Genomic DNA, 16,830 nt, shown 5'->3' with positions numbered 1-16,830 from the left:
AGAGAGAGAGAGAGAGAGAGAGATAGAGAGAGATGCATTTTGCCACTATTTCTCTTATTAGTACGTAAAAGAGAAGTAAACATAGATAATTTGCTATTGATTATTATTATTATTTTGTTTGTTGTTGTTGTTAAGCACCTCATGGAACAGGCTTGAAACCTATTTACTCACATGCTCACTCACTCATCCATGTTTAGCAGGCTGAAAATTCTCCACAAGTGGGCGCCATTAGCAGTCAAATAGCTTCTGATGCTACATTAGAGCAGTGCTCTGAACTGAACTGAATTAAAGAAAGAAGTGGGTGGGGGAGGAAGTGTGAGAGAGAAAAGGAAAAAGAACTAGAAAGGATGTTTGAGAAAGCAAAAGAGAGAAAGGTTTATAGGTGTGAGAGTAAGAGAGAGAGAGAGAGAGAGAGAGAGAGAGGGGTTTATAGGTGTGTACTCCTTTATGCCCTTTTTTCTCCATGCTGATAGGATCATATGGTGCCGTGACTGCTCTGGTTCAGGTCAGTCTAATGGAGCTGAATGCTAATAAGGCCTGAGTATTGAACTCAGCCACACACAAGCAGACTGGAGCCTTTCAAGCTGGCCAGCATGAGAGTGGAGCCTTTCAAGCTGGCCAGCATGTTTCACACACACAGACACACACACACACACACACACACACACACACACACACACGCAGGCTGCGTCCACACACTAAACTATCCTATAGATACTATACCTACTATATTAAAGAACATAGTACTAAAACATGCCTGCACACACACACACACACACACACACACACACATAAGATTTTTTTTTATGGTCAGAAATCTAGGCAGTGGGGGGCTGGCTTCCAAGTGGGAACAGCTTAAGTTATAAGAAGTGTTTCAGTCTGGACTGATTTTTGAATCCGGCACAGTACAGGGCAGCCAATCAGAACAGAGATGATTATGTTTCTGGTACATAAAACTACACAGATTTTGTAAATGGACTTCAGGGAGAAAAAAGTATGATGCATGAAAAATGTAGGATGTGGGAAGAAAGCTTTAAACAAAGCTTAAATGTTCTTTCCTTGCATGATCTCTTTCTAACACATTTTTGTCCTGAAATTGTGCAAACACATCCTCACACACAGCTGGAAGAAGCTCTGAATAATGCCTGGTAATGCTGGTTGGCAACACACACACACACACACACACACACACACACACACACTGACTGTTATCTCCCTCTCTCTCTCTCTCTCACACACACACACACACACACACACACACAAACATGCAGCCACACAGACCCGCACTTGCCCCCGTCTCATGTTCCCCTGATAGTGTCCAGAATGCTTTTGAAGATGTTGAACTGCCTCAAGTTACTGACCAATCTCTCCTGTACACTGACAGACAGCTTATCACTGTCCCTTCACAATCACCACCATTCACTCATCCTCCAAATCCCTCTCTGTCCATCCCTCATCCTCCTCATCCTCTGCACCCCTCACTTCCTCTCCTCTCTCCATCTCTCCTTCTCCACATCCCTCACTTTCTCTTCTGTCTCTCAATAGTTCTCCACATCCCTCACTTCCTCTCCTCTCCATCTCACCTTCTCCACATCCCTCATTTTCTTTCCTCTCTCATCTTACCTTCTCCACATCCTCACTTTCTCTCCTATCTCCATCTTTCCTTCTCTACATCCCTCACTTCCTCTCCTCCTTCCATCTTTCCTTCTCTACATCCCTCACTTTCTCTACCTCCTCCATCACTTTCTCCACATGCCTCACATCCTGTCTTTCCACTCTTTCTCTACATCCCTTGTTTTCTCTCCTCTTTCTGCATCACACCCTCTCTCTTCATCTCTATCTGTTCCTTGTTGCTCTCTTTTCTTCATTCGTTCCTTCTTTCTTTCATCATTTTTCTCATAGAATCTCTCTTTCTTAATGTTCTCTCTCTGCTTCACACTCTCTGCTCTCACCTTTTATTTTCCATTCTTTCTTCTCTTTCTTCATCATTTTCCATGCATCACACTGTCTCCTTATTCCTTTCTATCTCTTCCTCTCTTATGCTCTCTCTTTCTGTTTTCCTTCTTTATTTCTCCTCTACATCACTGTTTCTCTTTGTATCACCCCCCTCTCTCTCTCCTTCTCTCTCTCTCTCTCTCTCTCTCTCTCTCTCTCTCTCTCTAACTCTCTCTCTGTCTAACCCCACCTCTCTTTTTCTCATTGCATCGTGGAGGCTGCAGCAGCAGGCCCTGGAGCTAAACCGCTATTGGCTGATGATGATGTCATCGCTTCCGGATCTCTCTATCGCTATTGGCTGGCGGCGGAGAGAGTGAGGGAGTGCTGATCTCTCACTTTCATTCATGCGGAGCTGGGCTTCCTGCTGACTGGGCGGGGCCAGCGTTTGATTGACTACCTCCAACCCCTGGCAGACCGGGTCAGTTTGGTGCACTGTGGGTCTTTTTGGGACAAAACAAAGACATCAGGACAGTACAGGACTGAGACAATATACAGATATTACAAAGGGCATTCAAATGGACCTGACCGGTGAATTATGGGAGAAAAGGAAGACACTAAGGAGAATACTGAAGCTTAATAAATGTCACACCCATTCACACACACTATGAACAGTGAAAACCATGCATAGCCTGCAAAAAACACACTAGCTGTAAAATATAACCATCCATCCATCTCCATCTCTCATCCTCCACATTCCTTCAGTAACCTTACAATAATTAGTGATGCACTAAAATGAACATTTTTGGCTGATATTGAAACTGAAATTCAGTCTACACTGAGCTGAAAACCAAAAAAAAAACCAATTAAAATCAGTTTCCATAAAAAACACAATTATTACAGTGTTTGGGCTATAATGTGTGCCACAAATCCAACGTTTTCAACAATACAGAATGGTTGATCATCAAAGGCAATGACTTGCATTATGTTAAGTTCAATTTTCCCTTACGGCACTGTTCTTTCGTTGTTGTTGTTTTTTTCATCATATTCAGACTGCGGCTTTTTAGGAACTTTCTTTATTGCTTCTGCAGTTTTGCTGCATTCTGCATATTTGGCGGTTTTCAAGTGGTGTTAAACCTGTAGTGGAGAAATCCTTTGGTGTTGTACCTTCCCTTAATAATTAGAATGAACAGTGATTACAAATTTCTCATCTAATGTCATTTGTAGAAACTGTGAAATGCTTCCAAACAGCTGACATATTCACTGCTGATCCGCTACTGCACCAACCGTTTGAAGGTGTTTGCACTGAGCAGCACAGGAAAGCATTAAAAGTGTTTTTAGTCACTGTTTCTCTTTCATTACTAATCAAATTATTTGAAAAGTCTTATATTTTCATGTCACTGTAGGCCTATTTTTAAAAATGCTCCAAAAACTACCCCAAGCTGAGAGATACAGCCATAAATTTGGCAATTATAAGACTGTTTTACTGTTTATTGCCCCACACACACTCACAGTCACATGCACACACAAATTGAACTGCAACGCTCATGCAAACAATGAGACGTCTGCAAAAGCAGATGAAGCCTCAGAAATAATGATATACAATTTTGCTGTCCCAGTGTCCCCCCACCAAACACGCTCTGTCTGAAGCAGGCTAATCAGTGTGGGCTGATGGGGGTTGGGATAAGGGGAGGGTAAGGGGGGCGTTGTCCTGGAGCATGAGGCTGTCGCCATGGTGACATGCACATGAGGCGCTCCCTGAGGGGGGGTAAAGAGCTGAGTAAGGAGGGGGGGTGACAGGGGAACACTTTCACAACCTCACACTCCCCGACACCCCCTCACACCCCCCCACACCCACCCATATACAGTCACAGCCCATCCTCTGTGTACACATGTGCTAGCGTTAATCTCCCTGCTCACCATGTGCTAAAACATGCAAAGCTGGCAACATCAGCCAACGATTCAGAGTAATGGGTGAGGTCACTCCTTTCTCTCTCTCTCTCTCTCTCTCTTTTCTCTATTTCCTCCTCTGTTTTTCTCCTTCTCCACCCTGCAAATGATGTCATTGTTTTCTGTTGTTGCTACGGAGGCATCTGGATGTGTTTCCCTCCAGCATCTCAGAGGACACACACAGCCACACACACCCCGTCCCCTCCTCCACTGATGTCTCCTATAGACCCCCCCAGCCAACCTCGTCCCCACTGTAACACAGATGTAGGACAATGCCCATCCCCAGCAGAAAAAACTGGGTTAATTCAATTTACTATACAATGAAAACTAAAGATTACATGATCCAAACAACCCCCAACAACTCTTACTAATCCAATCTGCACAACTGTCTCAAAAAAAGATTAGCAGACCCAGGCTTGGCCTTTTTTCTGCGGGAATTTCAAATGGTGCATTATCTCTGAACATCCACGAGGCACAGTTGAAAATGAATTAATTCGTTGTAATTATCTGGCACATCTCGTTTAATTGCTTTGTAATTTCAAGTCATTCTGCAGCTTCCTGTTTTATTGGAAATTGCAGTACAGTCTCTGTGTATTATCACAATTTAAAAAATAAAAATCCCAGTTCTGATATATTATGTGTTTGGTGCTGGGTTTTTCTGCAGTAGATCAGCACTATGGCACATGCAAGGCAATAAAATGCATGAGCAGGGGTCTAGCAGGGGTCTTTGGTGATTTAAAGTAAAACAGGCCCGCAGTATTCAGTAAAATGTCATAGTGTTATGAAATACACGCTTCCAAATGTTGTACACACATATGCTCACGATCATACTATATACAGTGCTGTGCAAAAGTCAGAGACCACCCTTCACTTATTTAGTTTCCAGTCGCAAGGTTCATTTTTCATCATCACAGAAGCCTCAACAAATATATTTTTTTCAGTATTTAATTTCCGCTCTTTTTTACTTTTTTACACCTTCCTTTCTTTTCAGGAGACTCACTTTCACCTTTTCAAAGAAATCTGCAGAGATATTTGTCCACATTTCCAAAGTTTAGTCTTAGAGGTTGGTTGCATTTTCTGGTTCTCATCATCCAAAATCTCAAACACATTCAGTGATGTTGAGGTCAGACTCTGGGGTGGTCAGTCAATTATTCTGAGAACAACAGCAGCTTATTTGGTTGATCTACACATTTTCTTCTTTTCTGTCTATTTCTTTTTCTCATTAACAGCTTCTTGACAGCTACACATCCTTTCAGACTAATAGCGCTGAGTTGTCTTCTCACTATGAAAAGATGGACAGAAATACCTTCAAGTGTTTTAAGTGAGCTTTAAGTGCTGTTTATTTTATGGGGACAATGTTGATGGTCTACTATGTCTTGCACGGTTGTTAGGAGTTCAATTTTTTTTGTAATTTTTAATCATTTTTTGGAAACTCCTGTTTTATTCACTTGTTTTCCTTTGACTTTTTTCCTTTCTCATGTAAGTGATTATTTAATACTTAATCTCCTTAGAAATTAATGGAAAATAAATCATTAATAAATAATAATTAATAAATAATAATTTTCCTATTTCACGTTAAATGGTGCTGTAGTTACATTCTGGCGCCTCGGGCACCATTTAAGGTGGAGCGGGAGAATTTCAACAAAAAGCTGGTGAATGAGAAGCTGACTTTAGCCTAGTAAAAAATTGAATGTTGACAGACGTTTTACAAGAAACTATTCTATTTTTGTGGAAAAGTTTCCTGCTGATGATGTGAGAAAAACGGCTATTGCAGAGCTAAAGCTTAAAGCAGAGCAAAGTAAGTCTGTGTTTTTGTTTATATTATAATTTTAGCCTGTACTAGTACATTAGCACATACTGAGACATATTTACAGCCAAGATGGTAAAAAAGACTGTTGTGGCTCCCAAGGTAGTTTGATTTTTGTTAAAAGGACAAAATGGCTCTTCCTAACATTTGGGTTGCCAACCCCAGTATTAGACCCATACTAACACCTATCTTGGATATAGAACATAACAAAATAAAGGCTGATCATGAAAAAAAAAGTTCTAAAAGAGATTTCAGGTAAAAAAAGCTAAAGGTTTAGCAAGCCCGAGCATATCTCTCTCATTAGCAGCCATGTGCAGTCATACAGAGCATAACAAAACATAGATGCAAACAGATATGGCAGATTTTCCTTTCACAAAATAAAGGCCCTTTATATAGAAAGTTTTGCCCAAGAAAAGACCCCAAAAAGACTACAAAAATCAGGCCTATACTTTCCCCTTAGCAGTCATGTGCAGTGCTCATGCGTGACTGATTCTAACTAGCCTTCCCTTCTGCCTGCCGCTTCACTGAGAGCCTTGAAGTCATGCTTTCTCTTGTGACCAAAACAAAGGTTTAATAAAGCTGTCAATCACTGCCTTTAGATGGTCATAATACATTAGACTGCTTGTTGATGCTTTTCCTCCAAGTCTATCTCCTCTAGCTCTAGGCAGACACTCACCAGCACATACATGCACATGCACACACACAGCTCAGGGCTTATCAGTGAGATGAGCACTGGTACCTATTTCCTGATTGACATCTGAGGCTTTGGCTGGACAATAAGGTCAAGTGGATCTACAATACAGGCCCTTCTCCAGCCTGAAGTCAAGAGATAGCCCCCCTCCTCTAGACTGAAAGCTAAAAACGTAAAAGTTAAAGTGACAGCTTGGGAAAAAAATCCAATTTACACAAGATTACCTTTGTCCTGAATGTAGTGAGTCAGCCAAGTCGCATTTTGTGGAATATAAAATAGTCATTAAAAATAAAAATTTTAAAAACTGTCCACATAATGATGCCCCATTTTACAGTGTATCACTATTACACAAACATTTTTGCAGTCACGATTGGAGTTGTGAACCCTGCCATAGAGCACTGAGGCATTTACCAAGAGCGGTGAAGCTGCTCCAGCATAAAATACAGCATGAAAACCCCTACTGGCATCTGTACTGTAAAAATGCATGATACATTTACTGCACTGTGTCATATAATCATCAGGTACATGCTGTGGAAGTCATTGTATGACAGTGTTTAATGCATTTACTTCAGCAGCAGACTTTGTTTTTCAAAAAACACTGGTGACCAGAATGCTAATTTCTGCTAGCAAGAAAGAGAGAATTTTTCATTATATGTTAGCATCAAGCTAATGATGATGGAGCTTTTTCCATACTAGGTTCAATACTACACAGCTGAAGTTGAGTTCGGTCAACTGTTTTAACTTTGTATGTTTCAGTTTTACAGTAAATAATTTAGTAAACATTTAAACTTAAAGCCTGACTCTGAGCATTACTAGATTAGCCTGTTAGCTCATTAGCTGTCTGCCGAACTGCTTGTTCAACACAACCAAGTTCTCAAGTACGGTTAAATTTGGCATGGTTTATCATCTTTTCCTTTAGTTCGGTTTACTTTTTTCCCCTGCATGAGTTAAATGTGGTCAAGATCTGTCTCTGTCCACCTCTGAGTGTGGTTTGAGTGATGTGTCCTGAGGGTGTTTGCACCTGGCTCTTCATGTTGGCAAATGAAGAAAATGCATGTTAATGGAAGGCGTAAACAGACCCACAATGTTTTGCAGCAGAAACCACATAAGCAAGTTTATCAACATGGTTTGAAGCATGTGAGATGATCATGCAATGTGAATGATGCAAATTTTTGGAGTTTAATCTTCCATTACTTGTTAGCTACATTATCCTCATAGCTCCAGTGCAAAACTAAAGAAGCAAACTTCAGATCCAGAACATGTCTTGGCTGCATGACTGCATTTATGATACAAGCAAAATTGTGCAAATTGTGTGATTTTTCACCCATTTTTTTTTGTTAACATTTTCAGCTTCAAGGACTACTAAGTGCTAGGTGATGTATTGTCTTTGCACTGTTATGATCTGACACAGAAATGAGTGGGAGGCTATTAATGGCAATCTACTGGTGACCTTTACAGAGGTGGGTGTGATTGTTTTGGCGTTAGGAGAACTGCAAGGTGGAAGAGAGGAGTGGGGGATGGAGAAAAGAAGGGGGGGTGGAAGAGAAAAGCTGAGCCAGGGACAAGCTGAAAACCTCTCTCTCTCTGTCTGATCTCCCCTGGTCTCTTATAGAGACAAAAACACAATGGGCCTGTGACGGGCATGCAGGCTCCAAATCTCCCCCTATGATCTCTGCTTGGAAAATATATAAAACAAAACCACTAACACCACCATGATCATCACCAACACTAGTGGTGCCAATGCCCATCCAAAATGCATTTAACTCCCCACCAGCTCCTGATTTATTACTCAAGCAGATCTTATCATTCATACACAAATAGACCATGGTTCTGCCAATGCAAGCTCTTTGGGTGGAACTAAAGCACAAACATGCATTTTATATGTTGTCTAATAATGGTTCAGTGTTTAACATGATAGAAAAGAAAAGCGTGTGAACCAAACAGATCTTTTGCTGTTGTTGGAACAAAACCTCATATCTCCAAAATTTAACTTTACAGGAGAAGAAAAAACCTTCTTTACTTTTAATGTAAGTCAATGGAACCAGACTTTTTCCAAGTAATTTTTGGCCAATTCTTTTGGTCCATTCGTCATGAAATTTAGACACAGTGTAAAGGACCACAGGCATTTTCAAATTATGTCAAAAACTGAAAAATGGAGATACACAGTTTTGTTCCAACAGCAGCGATATTTAACTTGTGGTTCAGGCAATTCTAATTTTTTGGGACATGAACTCACAACCTGCAGTGCAAAAGTGTTATTATTTGTTGCAGTATTAAAGATGACTCAAGAAGAAGAATCAAATTTGCACAAATCTCCAGTAGATAGATAATGGATAAAAGCTTTGGATGAAATAGAGATCAGCCATATTTCACTCAATGCTTTTTTTGGGATGTGACCTCATGACCTACAGTGGTTCACTTGTGTGGCCTAATTATGATCCAGTATTAAAGATGAATGAAGATGAAACATTCAGAAAACATCATTTATTCAGTGCTCATGTTTCAGCCAAAGGTGGTTACTTAGAATGTGACCTAAAAACCTAGTGCCAACGTGTTTACTTTATATGTTTCCAGTTCTAGCCCAATATTAAAGACATTTCAGAGGAAACTGACTGTGAACCAAACATGTCTTATCATTCATATGTAGCTTATCATTCAGCCAATTCTAGGTTTTTTGGGATGTAACCCACAGTATGAAATATGGCTCAATGTTAAATATGACTGAAGAGTAAACAGATTGTGAATTATATCTTATCATTTATGTAGTTCATGATTCAGCCAATGCTTGTATTTTGGGACATGACCTCATGACCTACAGTATAAATTTGTTGACTTTATATGTTGTCTGGTTATGGCTCAGTATTCACAAACAAGAGGAAGCAAACTGTGAAACAGACATTATCATTTCTTTGTAGCTCACAGTTCAGCAACTGCAACTATTTTTCTTGGGGTCATGAACTCATGATCAACAGTGCAAACATGTTCACTTTATTTGTGGTCTACTTACAGCTCAATAGTAATGAGGACTGTAAAGGAAACAGACTGTTATGATCCAGAGGAATAGATAAAAGCCACTGAACCAAATTATCAACTTCAGCTGCAAAAAAGCACAAGAGACAGTTTCAAAATTTTCCTTCTCCGGTCTTAAAGACGTGCCTCCCAAACGGCGCCTAAGACGCAAATCAAAGCTTCATCTACGCTCTTGAATCCTCATTCTGCATGGCAAAGGCGAGGAGAGCAAACATAATTAGCTCAAGTGGTAAGCACAAAATGAATGAGTACTAATCCTAGCTCAGGGGTTTCTGAGCTTTACGCAGCGTTCATCAAACCAACAACACGGAGACTCGCTGGGGAGCGAGGGAGGAACAGAAGAACGAATGGAGCGAGTTTTGGAGTGGGGTGGAGGGGAGGGGGTCCTGAAACCGCGTGGCGCTCATTAAGAGAGAAAACAGCCCTGTGTAATTAGGTTAACCTCTCTCTCTTTCTATCTCTCTCTCTCACTCGGTCTCTCTCTTGGTAACAGACAGATTTACTCTTGAACTTTTTCTGTTAACAGCCGCTTAGCTGCCGCAGCCCCAGGGGGAAGTGACAGTGGCTCCAAAGAGGATTTAGAAAGGGGAGAAAGAAATGGAGAGAGAGAGAGAGAGAGAGAGAGAGAGAGAGAGAGAGAGAGAGAGAGAGATGTGCGAAGAGTGGTGCAGAAGACTTACACAATTAAAGGGATTACAACCATGTATGTCTGAATAATATTAATGTACGTATTACCTGAAATGACTGAATGACTGAGAGACACAGAAAAGAGAGAGAGACAGAGAAAGAGGCATATAGAGACAGACAGGCAGACAGATGAGAGAGAGAATGAGCGAAAGAAACAGAGAGAGAGAGAGAGAGAGAGAGAGAGAGTGAGAGAGAGAGAGAGAGAGTGAGAGAGAGAGAGAGAGAGAGAGAGAGAGAGAAGTTTGAAGTAGAAGTTTGCAATCTTTGCTCAGTTACACAGTGTCATTTATGCACTCTCAAGCAGCTATTCGAATCCAAAAATTTCAGGGCAACTACAGTAGGGCATTGGCTCTAAACCCCCTGTGTGAGTGGGGCTCATAACCCACAGGAGAAAGAGTGCATATGGCAGCAGGGTGGCAGAGAAAAGAGGGATTAAAACAGGACAGACACAATCAAAGTGCAAGTGCGGAAGGGCAGATGGGGGATTTGGGGTTAAAGCAAACACGCAGTGCACTGGCCCAAAATTAATCACGCACTGCACTGTCCGCTCCTCTAATGAGACATATAATAGTACCATGTAATATACACACACCAAACAGACGCTTGCTATGTGCCAGTCAGAACAAGCTACTTGATTTAAACCTTTTAGCTCATGTTTTTCTCTTTTTTCACTGAAGCATTTTGTAAATTAGGCCTATTTGGTTTTATGTGGAAAGTAGTATTTTGGAAAGTAGTAGGGATGCATCAATATGGATATTGTGAGCCGATGGTGATACATCTACCTGGATTTGAATTACAGAAGAATGTAACGTGTATTTCTGTAGGGTTGCAACTGCAATAAAATTAACAAAATACATATATTTTGAAACAGTAGTAAATACACCATCAAATATGAGTTTAAAACATCAGTCAAGTCTAAACATCTGCCTGTGGCTAATCATTTTTACACAATTACCTATCGGATACTGATATGATTCCGATATCATTGTGCATTTCTAGAAAGTAGGCCTGTTTGGTACAATAGGGTGGATCTGTAAGACTGATTCAACAGACAGAAACTGTATTATAACATGCTGATTGATAAAGTTCCATATGAAATGTATCGATCACCCATTTTCTTGGATATCCCATTAACACCAATTGCACTAGTCATGAGTTATTAAGTCTGTTTAGCTCAAAATATTGTCATGAAATCACCTTAAACATGTAAAATACTTTTGACCGACCTCATTTTGTTCGATTTTAGAGTCCTAATGAAGTATTTAGATCCAACAGAACTATTTAACAGATATGATCCATGCTAAATCTAAGTGGAGCATTTGCATTAGAAAGTTTGCATGGCTAGCTAGTGAGCTTGCTAGTTAGCTAGTTATCCTAGCTGAGTGGAAGTGCATCCTTATTAAAAAATCTGCTTCTTGTCATTCCTTGACAGGACCCCAGGATCCTAACCATGACTTCATGAACGCTTTCATAAGTTCCCTTGATGTATCATATTGAGTTTTGATGCTTGAGCTAAGGGGAGGTGGAACTCTGAGAACATAGGTCCTAGGACCTAGGTATGTTCCCAACCTTTGGCATTCAGTGAACTCTCACTTGAAAGAGTGTATCCAATGTTGGCACTGCAGTTTAACTTGGAATCAACATCAAACTCAAACACACACCACCCGAACAATTCCTCAAACCCCAAGACTGTACAGCTGAGCCAAAGTGCTAGCATCTAGAGACTGCCATACACAAAGAAAGACACACTCTTCTGTCTGTCTGGGCCAAAAGCCTATTAGCAGACACCAGCTGAGTCTCCTGTCTTCTGTCCCTGAGCTCAGGTGGCCACAATCACGCATAAATCACTACACACAACCCACAGATACATCATTACACACCAGCCATAGTCTTCTGTGGCACTACACTGCTATGGTAAATACTGACACTCTATTCTTAAGTGTATGTGTTGTCATATGTGTGTCATGGTGTCATTGTTTTGTGAGAGTCAAGTGTACCATTTGTAGCGTATGGCTATATGGTAGCACATTTTCTATTCCAACTGAAATGACTGAATATGTAGTACTGCCTGAATTTGTATGGTTATACCTCCAGGCAAGCTAAGCTAAGCAAAATGAAAGCTTGTGAATGTGTAAAACTGCACCAAATTATCTGTGTGCTGGCCCCAACATTGCATCCTAGGTTTGTCTTTGAAAGACATTGTAAAAGACTGAGTCATTTGGCAAATAAAAGATTGAGAAGTGGTATCAATTTATTTGTTTAAGAAAGCCTGGTTTATAGGCCTGAACCCTGCACTTCTCAAGCACTCTGGCAAAAAACAAACTGAACGCTTGAGAAAGCGAGAAAGAGGCACCTTTTGTAATTAATGCTTAGCACATCGCCCAGTTACTATAAAGCCAAATTAACATAATGCTTTGGCCTAAAATCAAATTTACACAAGTTCCTCTTACCCAAATATAGTTCATCAGCCAAAACAGGTTTGCTGTCTGAAGTTTGCTACTTTAGTTATGCACTGCCCTGCATAGGAGCCTCTCAACCATATGTGCTAACAAGGTTACCAATGAATCTAAGCTACCACCAGTTAGCACTGTATAATTTGCCTAATACTAGTAACAAATCGCTCTAATATTTTGTTAGCAACATTACTATTTTAGACTGTACAACGTTATGCGGTTTTGAGGTAAAATGTGTGTGATTTAGGTATGCAGTTTGCACAATGCTAATTGGTAAGTAAAAGTTTCCATTACTTGTTAGCTACCACTGCTAGAAAAAACAGCATAGACCAGCATGGATGATCACCAATAAAACCAGCATATGTTGTGTTTTGGATGCTAGTGTGCTGGTCAACCAGCATGACCATGCTGGGTGACCAGCCTAACCAGCACTAGACCAGCATAAACCAGTTTTGACCAGCATTAAATTCATGTTGGTCTGTGCTGTTTTTTCAGCAGGGACATTAATGCTGTAGCATGTTTTAGTTGATCAACTACATTTGAGATAAGGGAAGAACTGTGTGCATTTTTCACCAAAACATGTTCCACTTATATTACTTGTTAGCTACATTAGCCTTGTAGCTCCAGTGCAAACCTGAAGAAGCAAACTTTGAAAGCCAAATATGTCTTGGCTAATTGACTACATTTGGGGAAAACAGGGGGTTGTGTAAGGTTTTGGCATTTAACATTGCTGTTCTCATCTCCAATTGAGGTCAAAAAGACAACACCCAGTCTCAGTTCTCTACCATACTGCTCAGATCTCTGGACATTGGCTGATCGTATATCTGCCTGGGACCGAACACAGCAGGCTTTTGAGCTCGGAGACAGCAGCTGGGAAACAATATATCCTCCAGTTTGGATATAAAAAGCATGACCTCCAGCGCTGCATTAGATTCTCCTGTTTCTCTGAGCCTGCAGCCCTGTTACAACCCACTACAAAACCACAGAATGACAACAGAGCCTACTGGCTCATCAAGCCTGCACTTTCTCTCTCTCTCTCTCTCTCTCTCTCTCTCTCTCTCTAAGCACAGTGAGATCATCTGCCAGGCAAGTGGGTGACACATCCATACAAATGCACGTGAGCTTGTATGCACATATCTGTGGAGCAAAGCATAACATTATACCACACATATTCACATATTCTCAGACTGTCCTCAGACTATTCTCACACCAAAGCACCTGACAACACACACATATACATGCCTTCTTCATTAAGATGTGTGAAGAGATAACTGTAGAGCAGTTCCACACAAGGGTGGGCAATATGATGATAATTTATCATCATTATAAAGATGCCACAGCACCCTGCTGAAAAAGTCATAGCAACTATTTAACGTTTCTGTTGGGTTTTGGTGGTGTCCAATAGTCACTAATGGTATTTCATGTTTTACTAAAGGGCTGGTATCACAGTGTAAAGGATTCTGATGGTTTAAGAGGTGTTCTGGGACTGATACCACATGCATTTGATGGGTTTTTAATGCAGTCTAAAAGTGTTCTACAAGAAAACACTGTTCTCTGATTAGAACCTGACCACATTGTGGATACTGTCAGTATTTAACTCCTCAACATCCCAGACTTATTACAGGCACATAAAGCAGTAACTACAGTGAATTCAGTGCAAACTGGCTGAGCTATTCTTAGGCTATAGAAGTGTATAATAACACTTAAAAGGTTAAAGAACACTGACCAGCATGGTTTCTTACAAAGAGGGCATAATTAGTCCTGTTTAACTGGATTTAGCGCAGCACAAACATTGAATAAAGATCATTGTACTCATGGGTATTTATACTTTTTTTTTAATGTGGCAGAGCTAATGCATTCCGTCAGTTCCAACTTACTAGACCTCAGAAAAACTAAACATCATGATACATATCGAATATCGTGAAAACGTCAAGTATCGCGGTACGATGTTTTTAGCCATACCGCCCAGCCCCAGCACACCTGTTCTCACATACATGAAGCATCTATACCTTACACATAAACACAAATGGAGCGTGTGCACGCGCACGCGCACGCGCACATGTATCCAGCTCGCTGTTACATGCTCTATGTCATCTGGCACCAAAATCACCTGAAACGCACGCACACGAGCACGCACACACCTGCACCTGCATAAAGGATCCCCTGTAGAAGCAGCATGCGGCTGCAGACAGAGCGCTCCAGAGGCTGCATCTCTCCGTCATCCTTCCTCCTCTTCCTCCTGTCTTCTTCTCTTCCTCTCTCTTTCTCTCTCTCTCTCTCTCCAGTCCGCTAGAAGCCCCGGGTCATGCCCCTCCTCGCGCGCATACAAGCACCAAGCCGGCAAACTGCTGCTACCGCTGCAGCCCGCTGATCAGTGCTATTGCTGCCTCACTACCGCCAGTGTCATCTCTCTCTCTCTCTCTCTCTCTCTCTCTCTCTCTCTCTCTCTCTCTCTCTAGCTATATCTATCTATCTATTGCTGCTTCGCTCTCTCTCTCTCTCTCTTTCTCGCTCCCTCTTTCCTCACTGCCTCCCTCACTCTCACTCACTCCGGCACTTGCAATGCTTCACAGCGCTGGCAGGGATTACCTCATCGCTCTTGGATGAAAAGAGTGGGTGGGGGGAGAGAGAGAGAGGGTGGGGGGAGGGAGAAAGAGAGAGAGAGAGATGCTTGCAGGCACTGAAACCCCACCCACTCCCTCCTCCAGGGTTCTAAACAATACTGAGAGCGAGAGAGAGAGCGAGAGAGAGAGAGAGAGAGAGAGAGAGAGAGAGAGAGAGAGTAAACGAAAGAGAGAGGGAGAGAGAGATGCAGAAAGAGAAATAAGAGAAAGAGAAAGAAAGAAAGAAAGAAAGATTGGAAGGCAAAGGGATAGAGAGTAAACAGGAGAGAGAGAGAGAGACTGAGTAGCAGAAAGAGATAGGAAGACTGAGTGGCAGAGATAGAGAGTAAACGAGAGAGAGAGAGAGAGAGAGAGACAGAGAGAGAGAGAGAGAGAGAGAGGCATTCAGCACCTTCTCAAAGGAATTTTCTCTTTTATTTCGTATTGAAAGGAAGCGAAGCAGGGTGGGCTGAAGGAGGGGGTGTCAGGAGAAAAGACTTTTTACACACTCCCACACAAGTGTTCACCCTCACACTCCAGTGAAGTCACATATAAACAGTACTCACGCTCGTTTGTCTGTGTGTTGTTTGTAGAGCAGTGCTGTCATTGCTGTGTGTGTGTGTGTGTGTGTGTGTGTGTGCACTCAGCTTTATATATAAAACAGTGCGATCTCCAGGAACGCGCCAACATAGTCATGATGAGCTCCTGCAGTGCTCTCTCTCTCTCTCTCTCTCTCTCTCTCTCTCTCTCTCTCTGTTTCTCTTTCTCTTTCTTATTCTCTGCAGTCTCTTTTTCTCTTACCTTATTCCCTCTTTCTGCTATCTCTTCCTCTATCTTTCTCTATCTGCTATCTCATCCTCTCTCCCTCTTTCTTTCTACTATGACTTTCTTTTTCTCTTTCTCTGTGCTCTCTTTCCTTCTCCCTCATTCTCTCCACTATCTCTCTCTTCCTCATTCAACCTCTCTCTCTTTTCCTTTGCTATATCCTTTCTTTCAACTTCATGCAATTTATCTCTTTCTCTACCTCATTCTCTCTCTTACTGCTTTTATTTTCTCTCTACCTCATTCACTCTCTCTCACTACCTCATTTGTTCTCTCTACCTCATTCACACTCTCTCTCTCACTACCTCATTTATTCTCTCTCTCTCTCTACCTCATTCAGACTCAACACAGACACTCAGCTCGTCTCGACGGCACCCTGTCTCCGGGTGGGGCTCGCTCCCTTGGGAATGAAGAGCAATGACATCACACAGGACGCCTCGCCATGGCAACCGTCTCACAGTCTTCGAAGTAACAGCCTAAAATACGACCAGTGATCTGAAACCAGACGGCCGGTCACCTTCACAGCACATGCATGTGTTCATGTGTGTATGTGTGAATACATGGACTGTCCTGCTGATTTAGTTCAAACTGCAGAACAAAAATATTTAAAAAAAACAATTGGGTATTCAGACCTTAGATTACGTTATGATCTATACAAATATGATTTATACAGATATATATTCTGCTATTGTTATGTCAAGAACCATATACAACACAGAGACAGACAGAGAGAGAGAGATGAGCCAGGTGGGAGGTGAGAGCTCAGGTGTCGTCCCCACCCAACAGACAAAGCAGTTATAGCTTTATGCAGATTGTATGTAAATGAGACAAATGAGACAGATTGTATGCATACAA

At 41.5% G+C, this 16,830-nt stretch overlaps 1 protein-coding gene across 3 annotated transcripts in view; it reads right to left on the bottom strand.

The window, feature by feature from the left end:
• sh2d3ca (SH2 domain containing 3Ca) overlaps nt 1-16,830 on the bottom strand; it is a 77,556-nt gene that overhangs the window by 35,909 nt on the left and 24,817 nt on the right. Inside the window, exon 1 of one of the 3 annotated variants that reach the window (XM_036595178.1) lies at nt 14,692-14,905. The exons of 1 other annotated variant lie outside the window; for it this stretch is intronic. In XM_036595178.1, coding sequence (XP_036451071.1) covers nt 14,692-14,772 — 81 coding nt within the window. In that variant the 5' untranslated portion in view covers nt 14,773-14,905. Of the gene's footprint in view, nt 1-14,691; nt 14,906-16,830 lie in introns of those variants that run through there. One more of the 3 variants, XM_036595179.1, reaches the window with a different exon arrangement.

This window comes from Colossoma macropomum, unplaced genomic scaffold (genome assembly GCF_904425465.1).
Source record: "Colossoma macropomum unplaced genomic scaffold, Colossoma_macropomum, whole genome shotgun sequence".
NCBI classification, from domain to species: Eukaryota; Metazoa; Chordata; class Actinopteri; order Characiformes; family Serrasalmidae; genus Colossoma; species Colossoma macropomum.
Note: the sequence above shows the minus strand (reverse complement) of the source record. Positions and strands in the feature narration are given on the sequence as shown.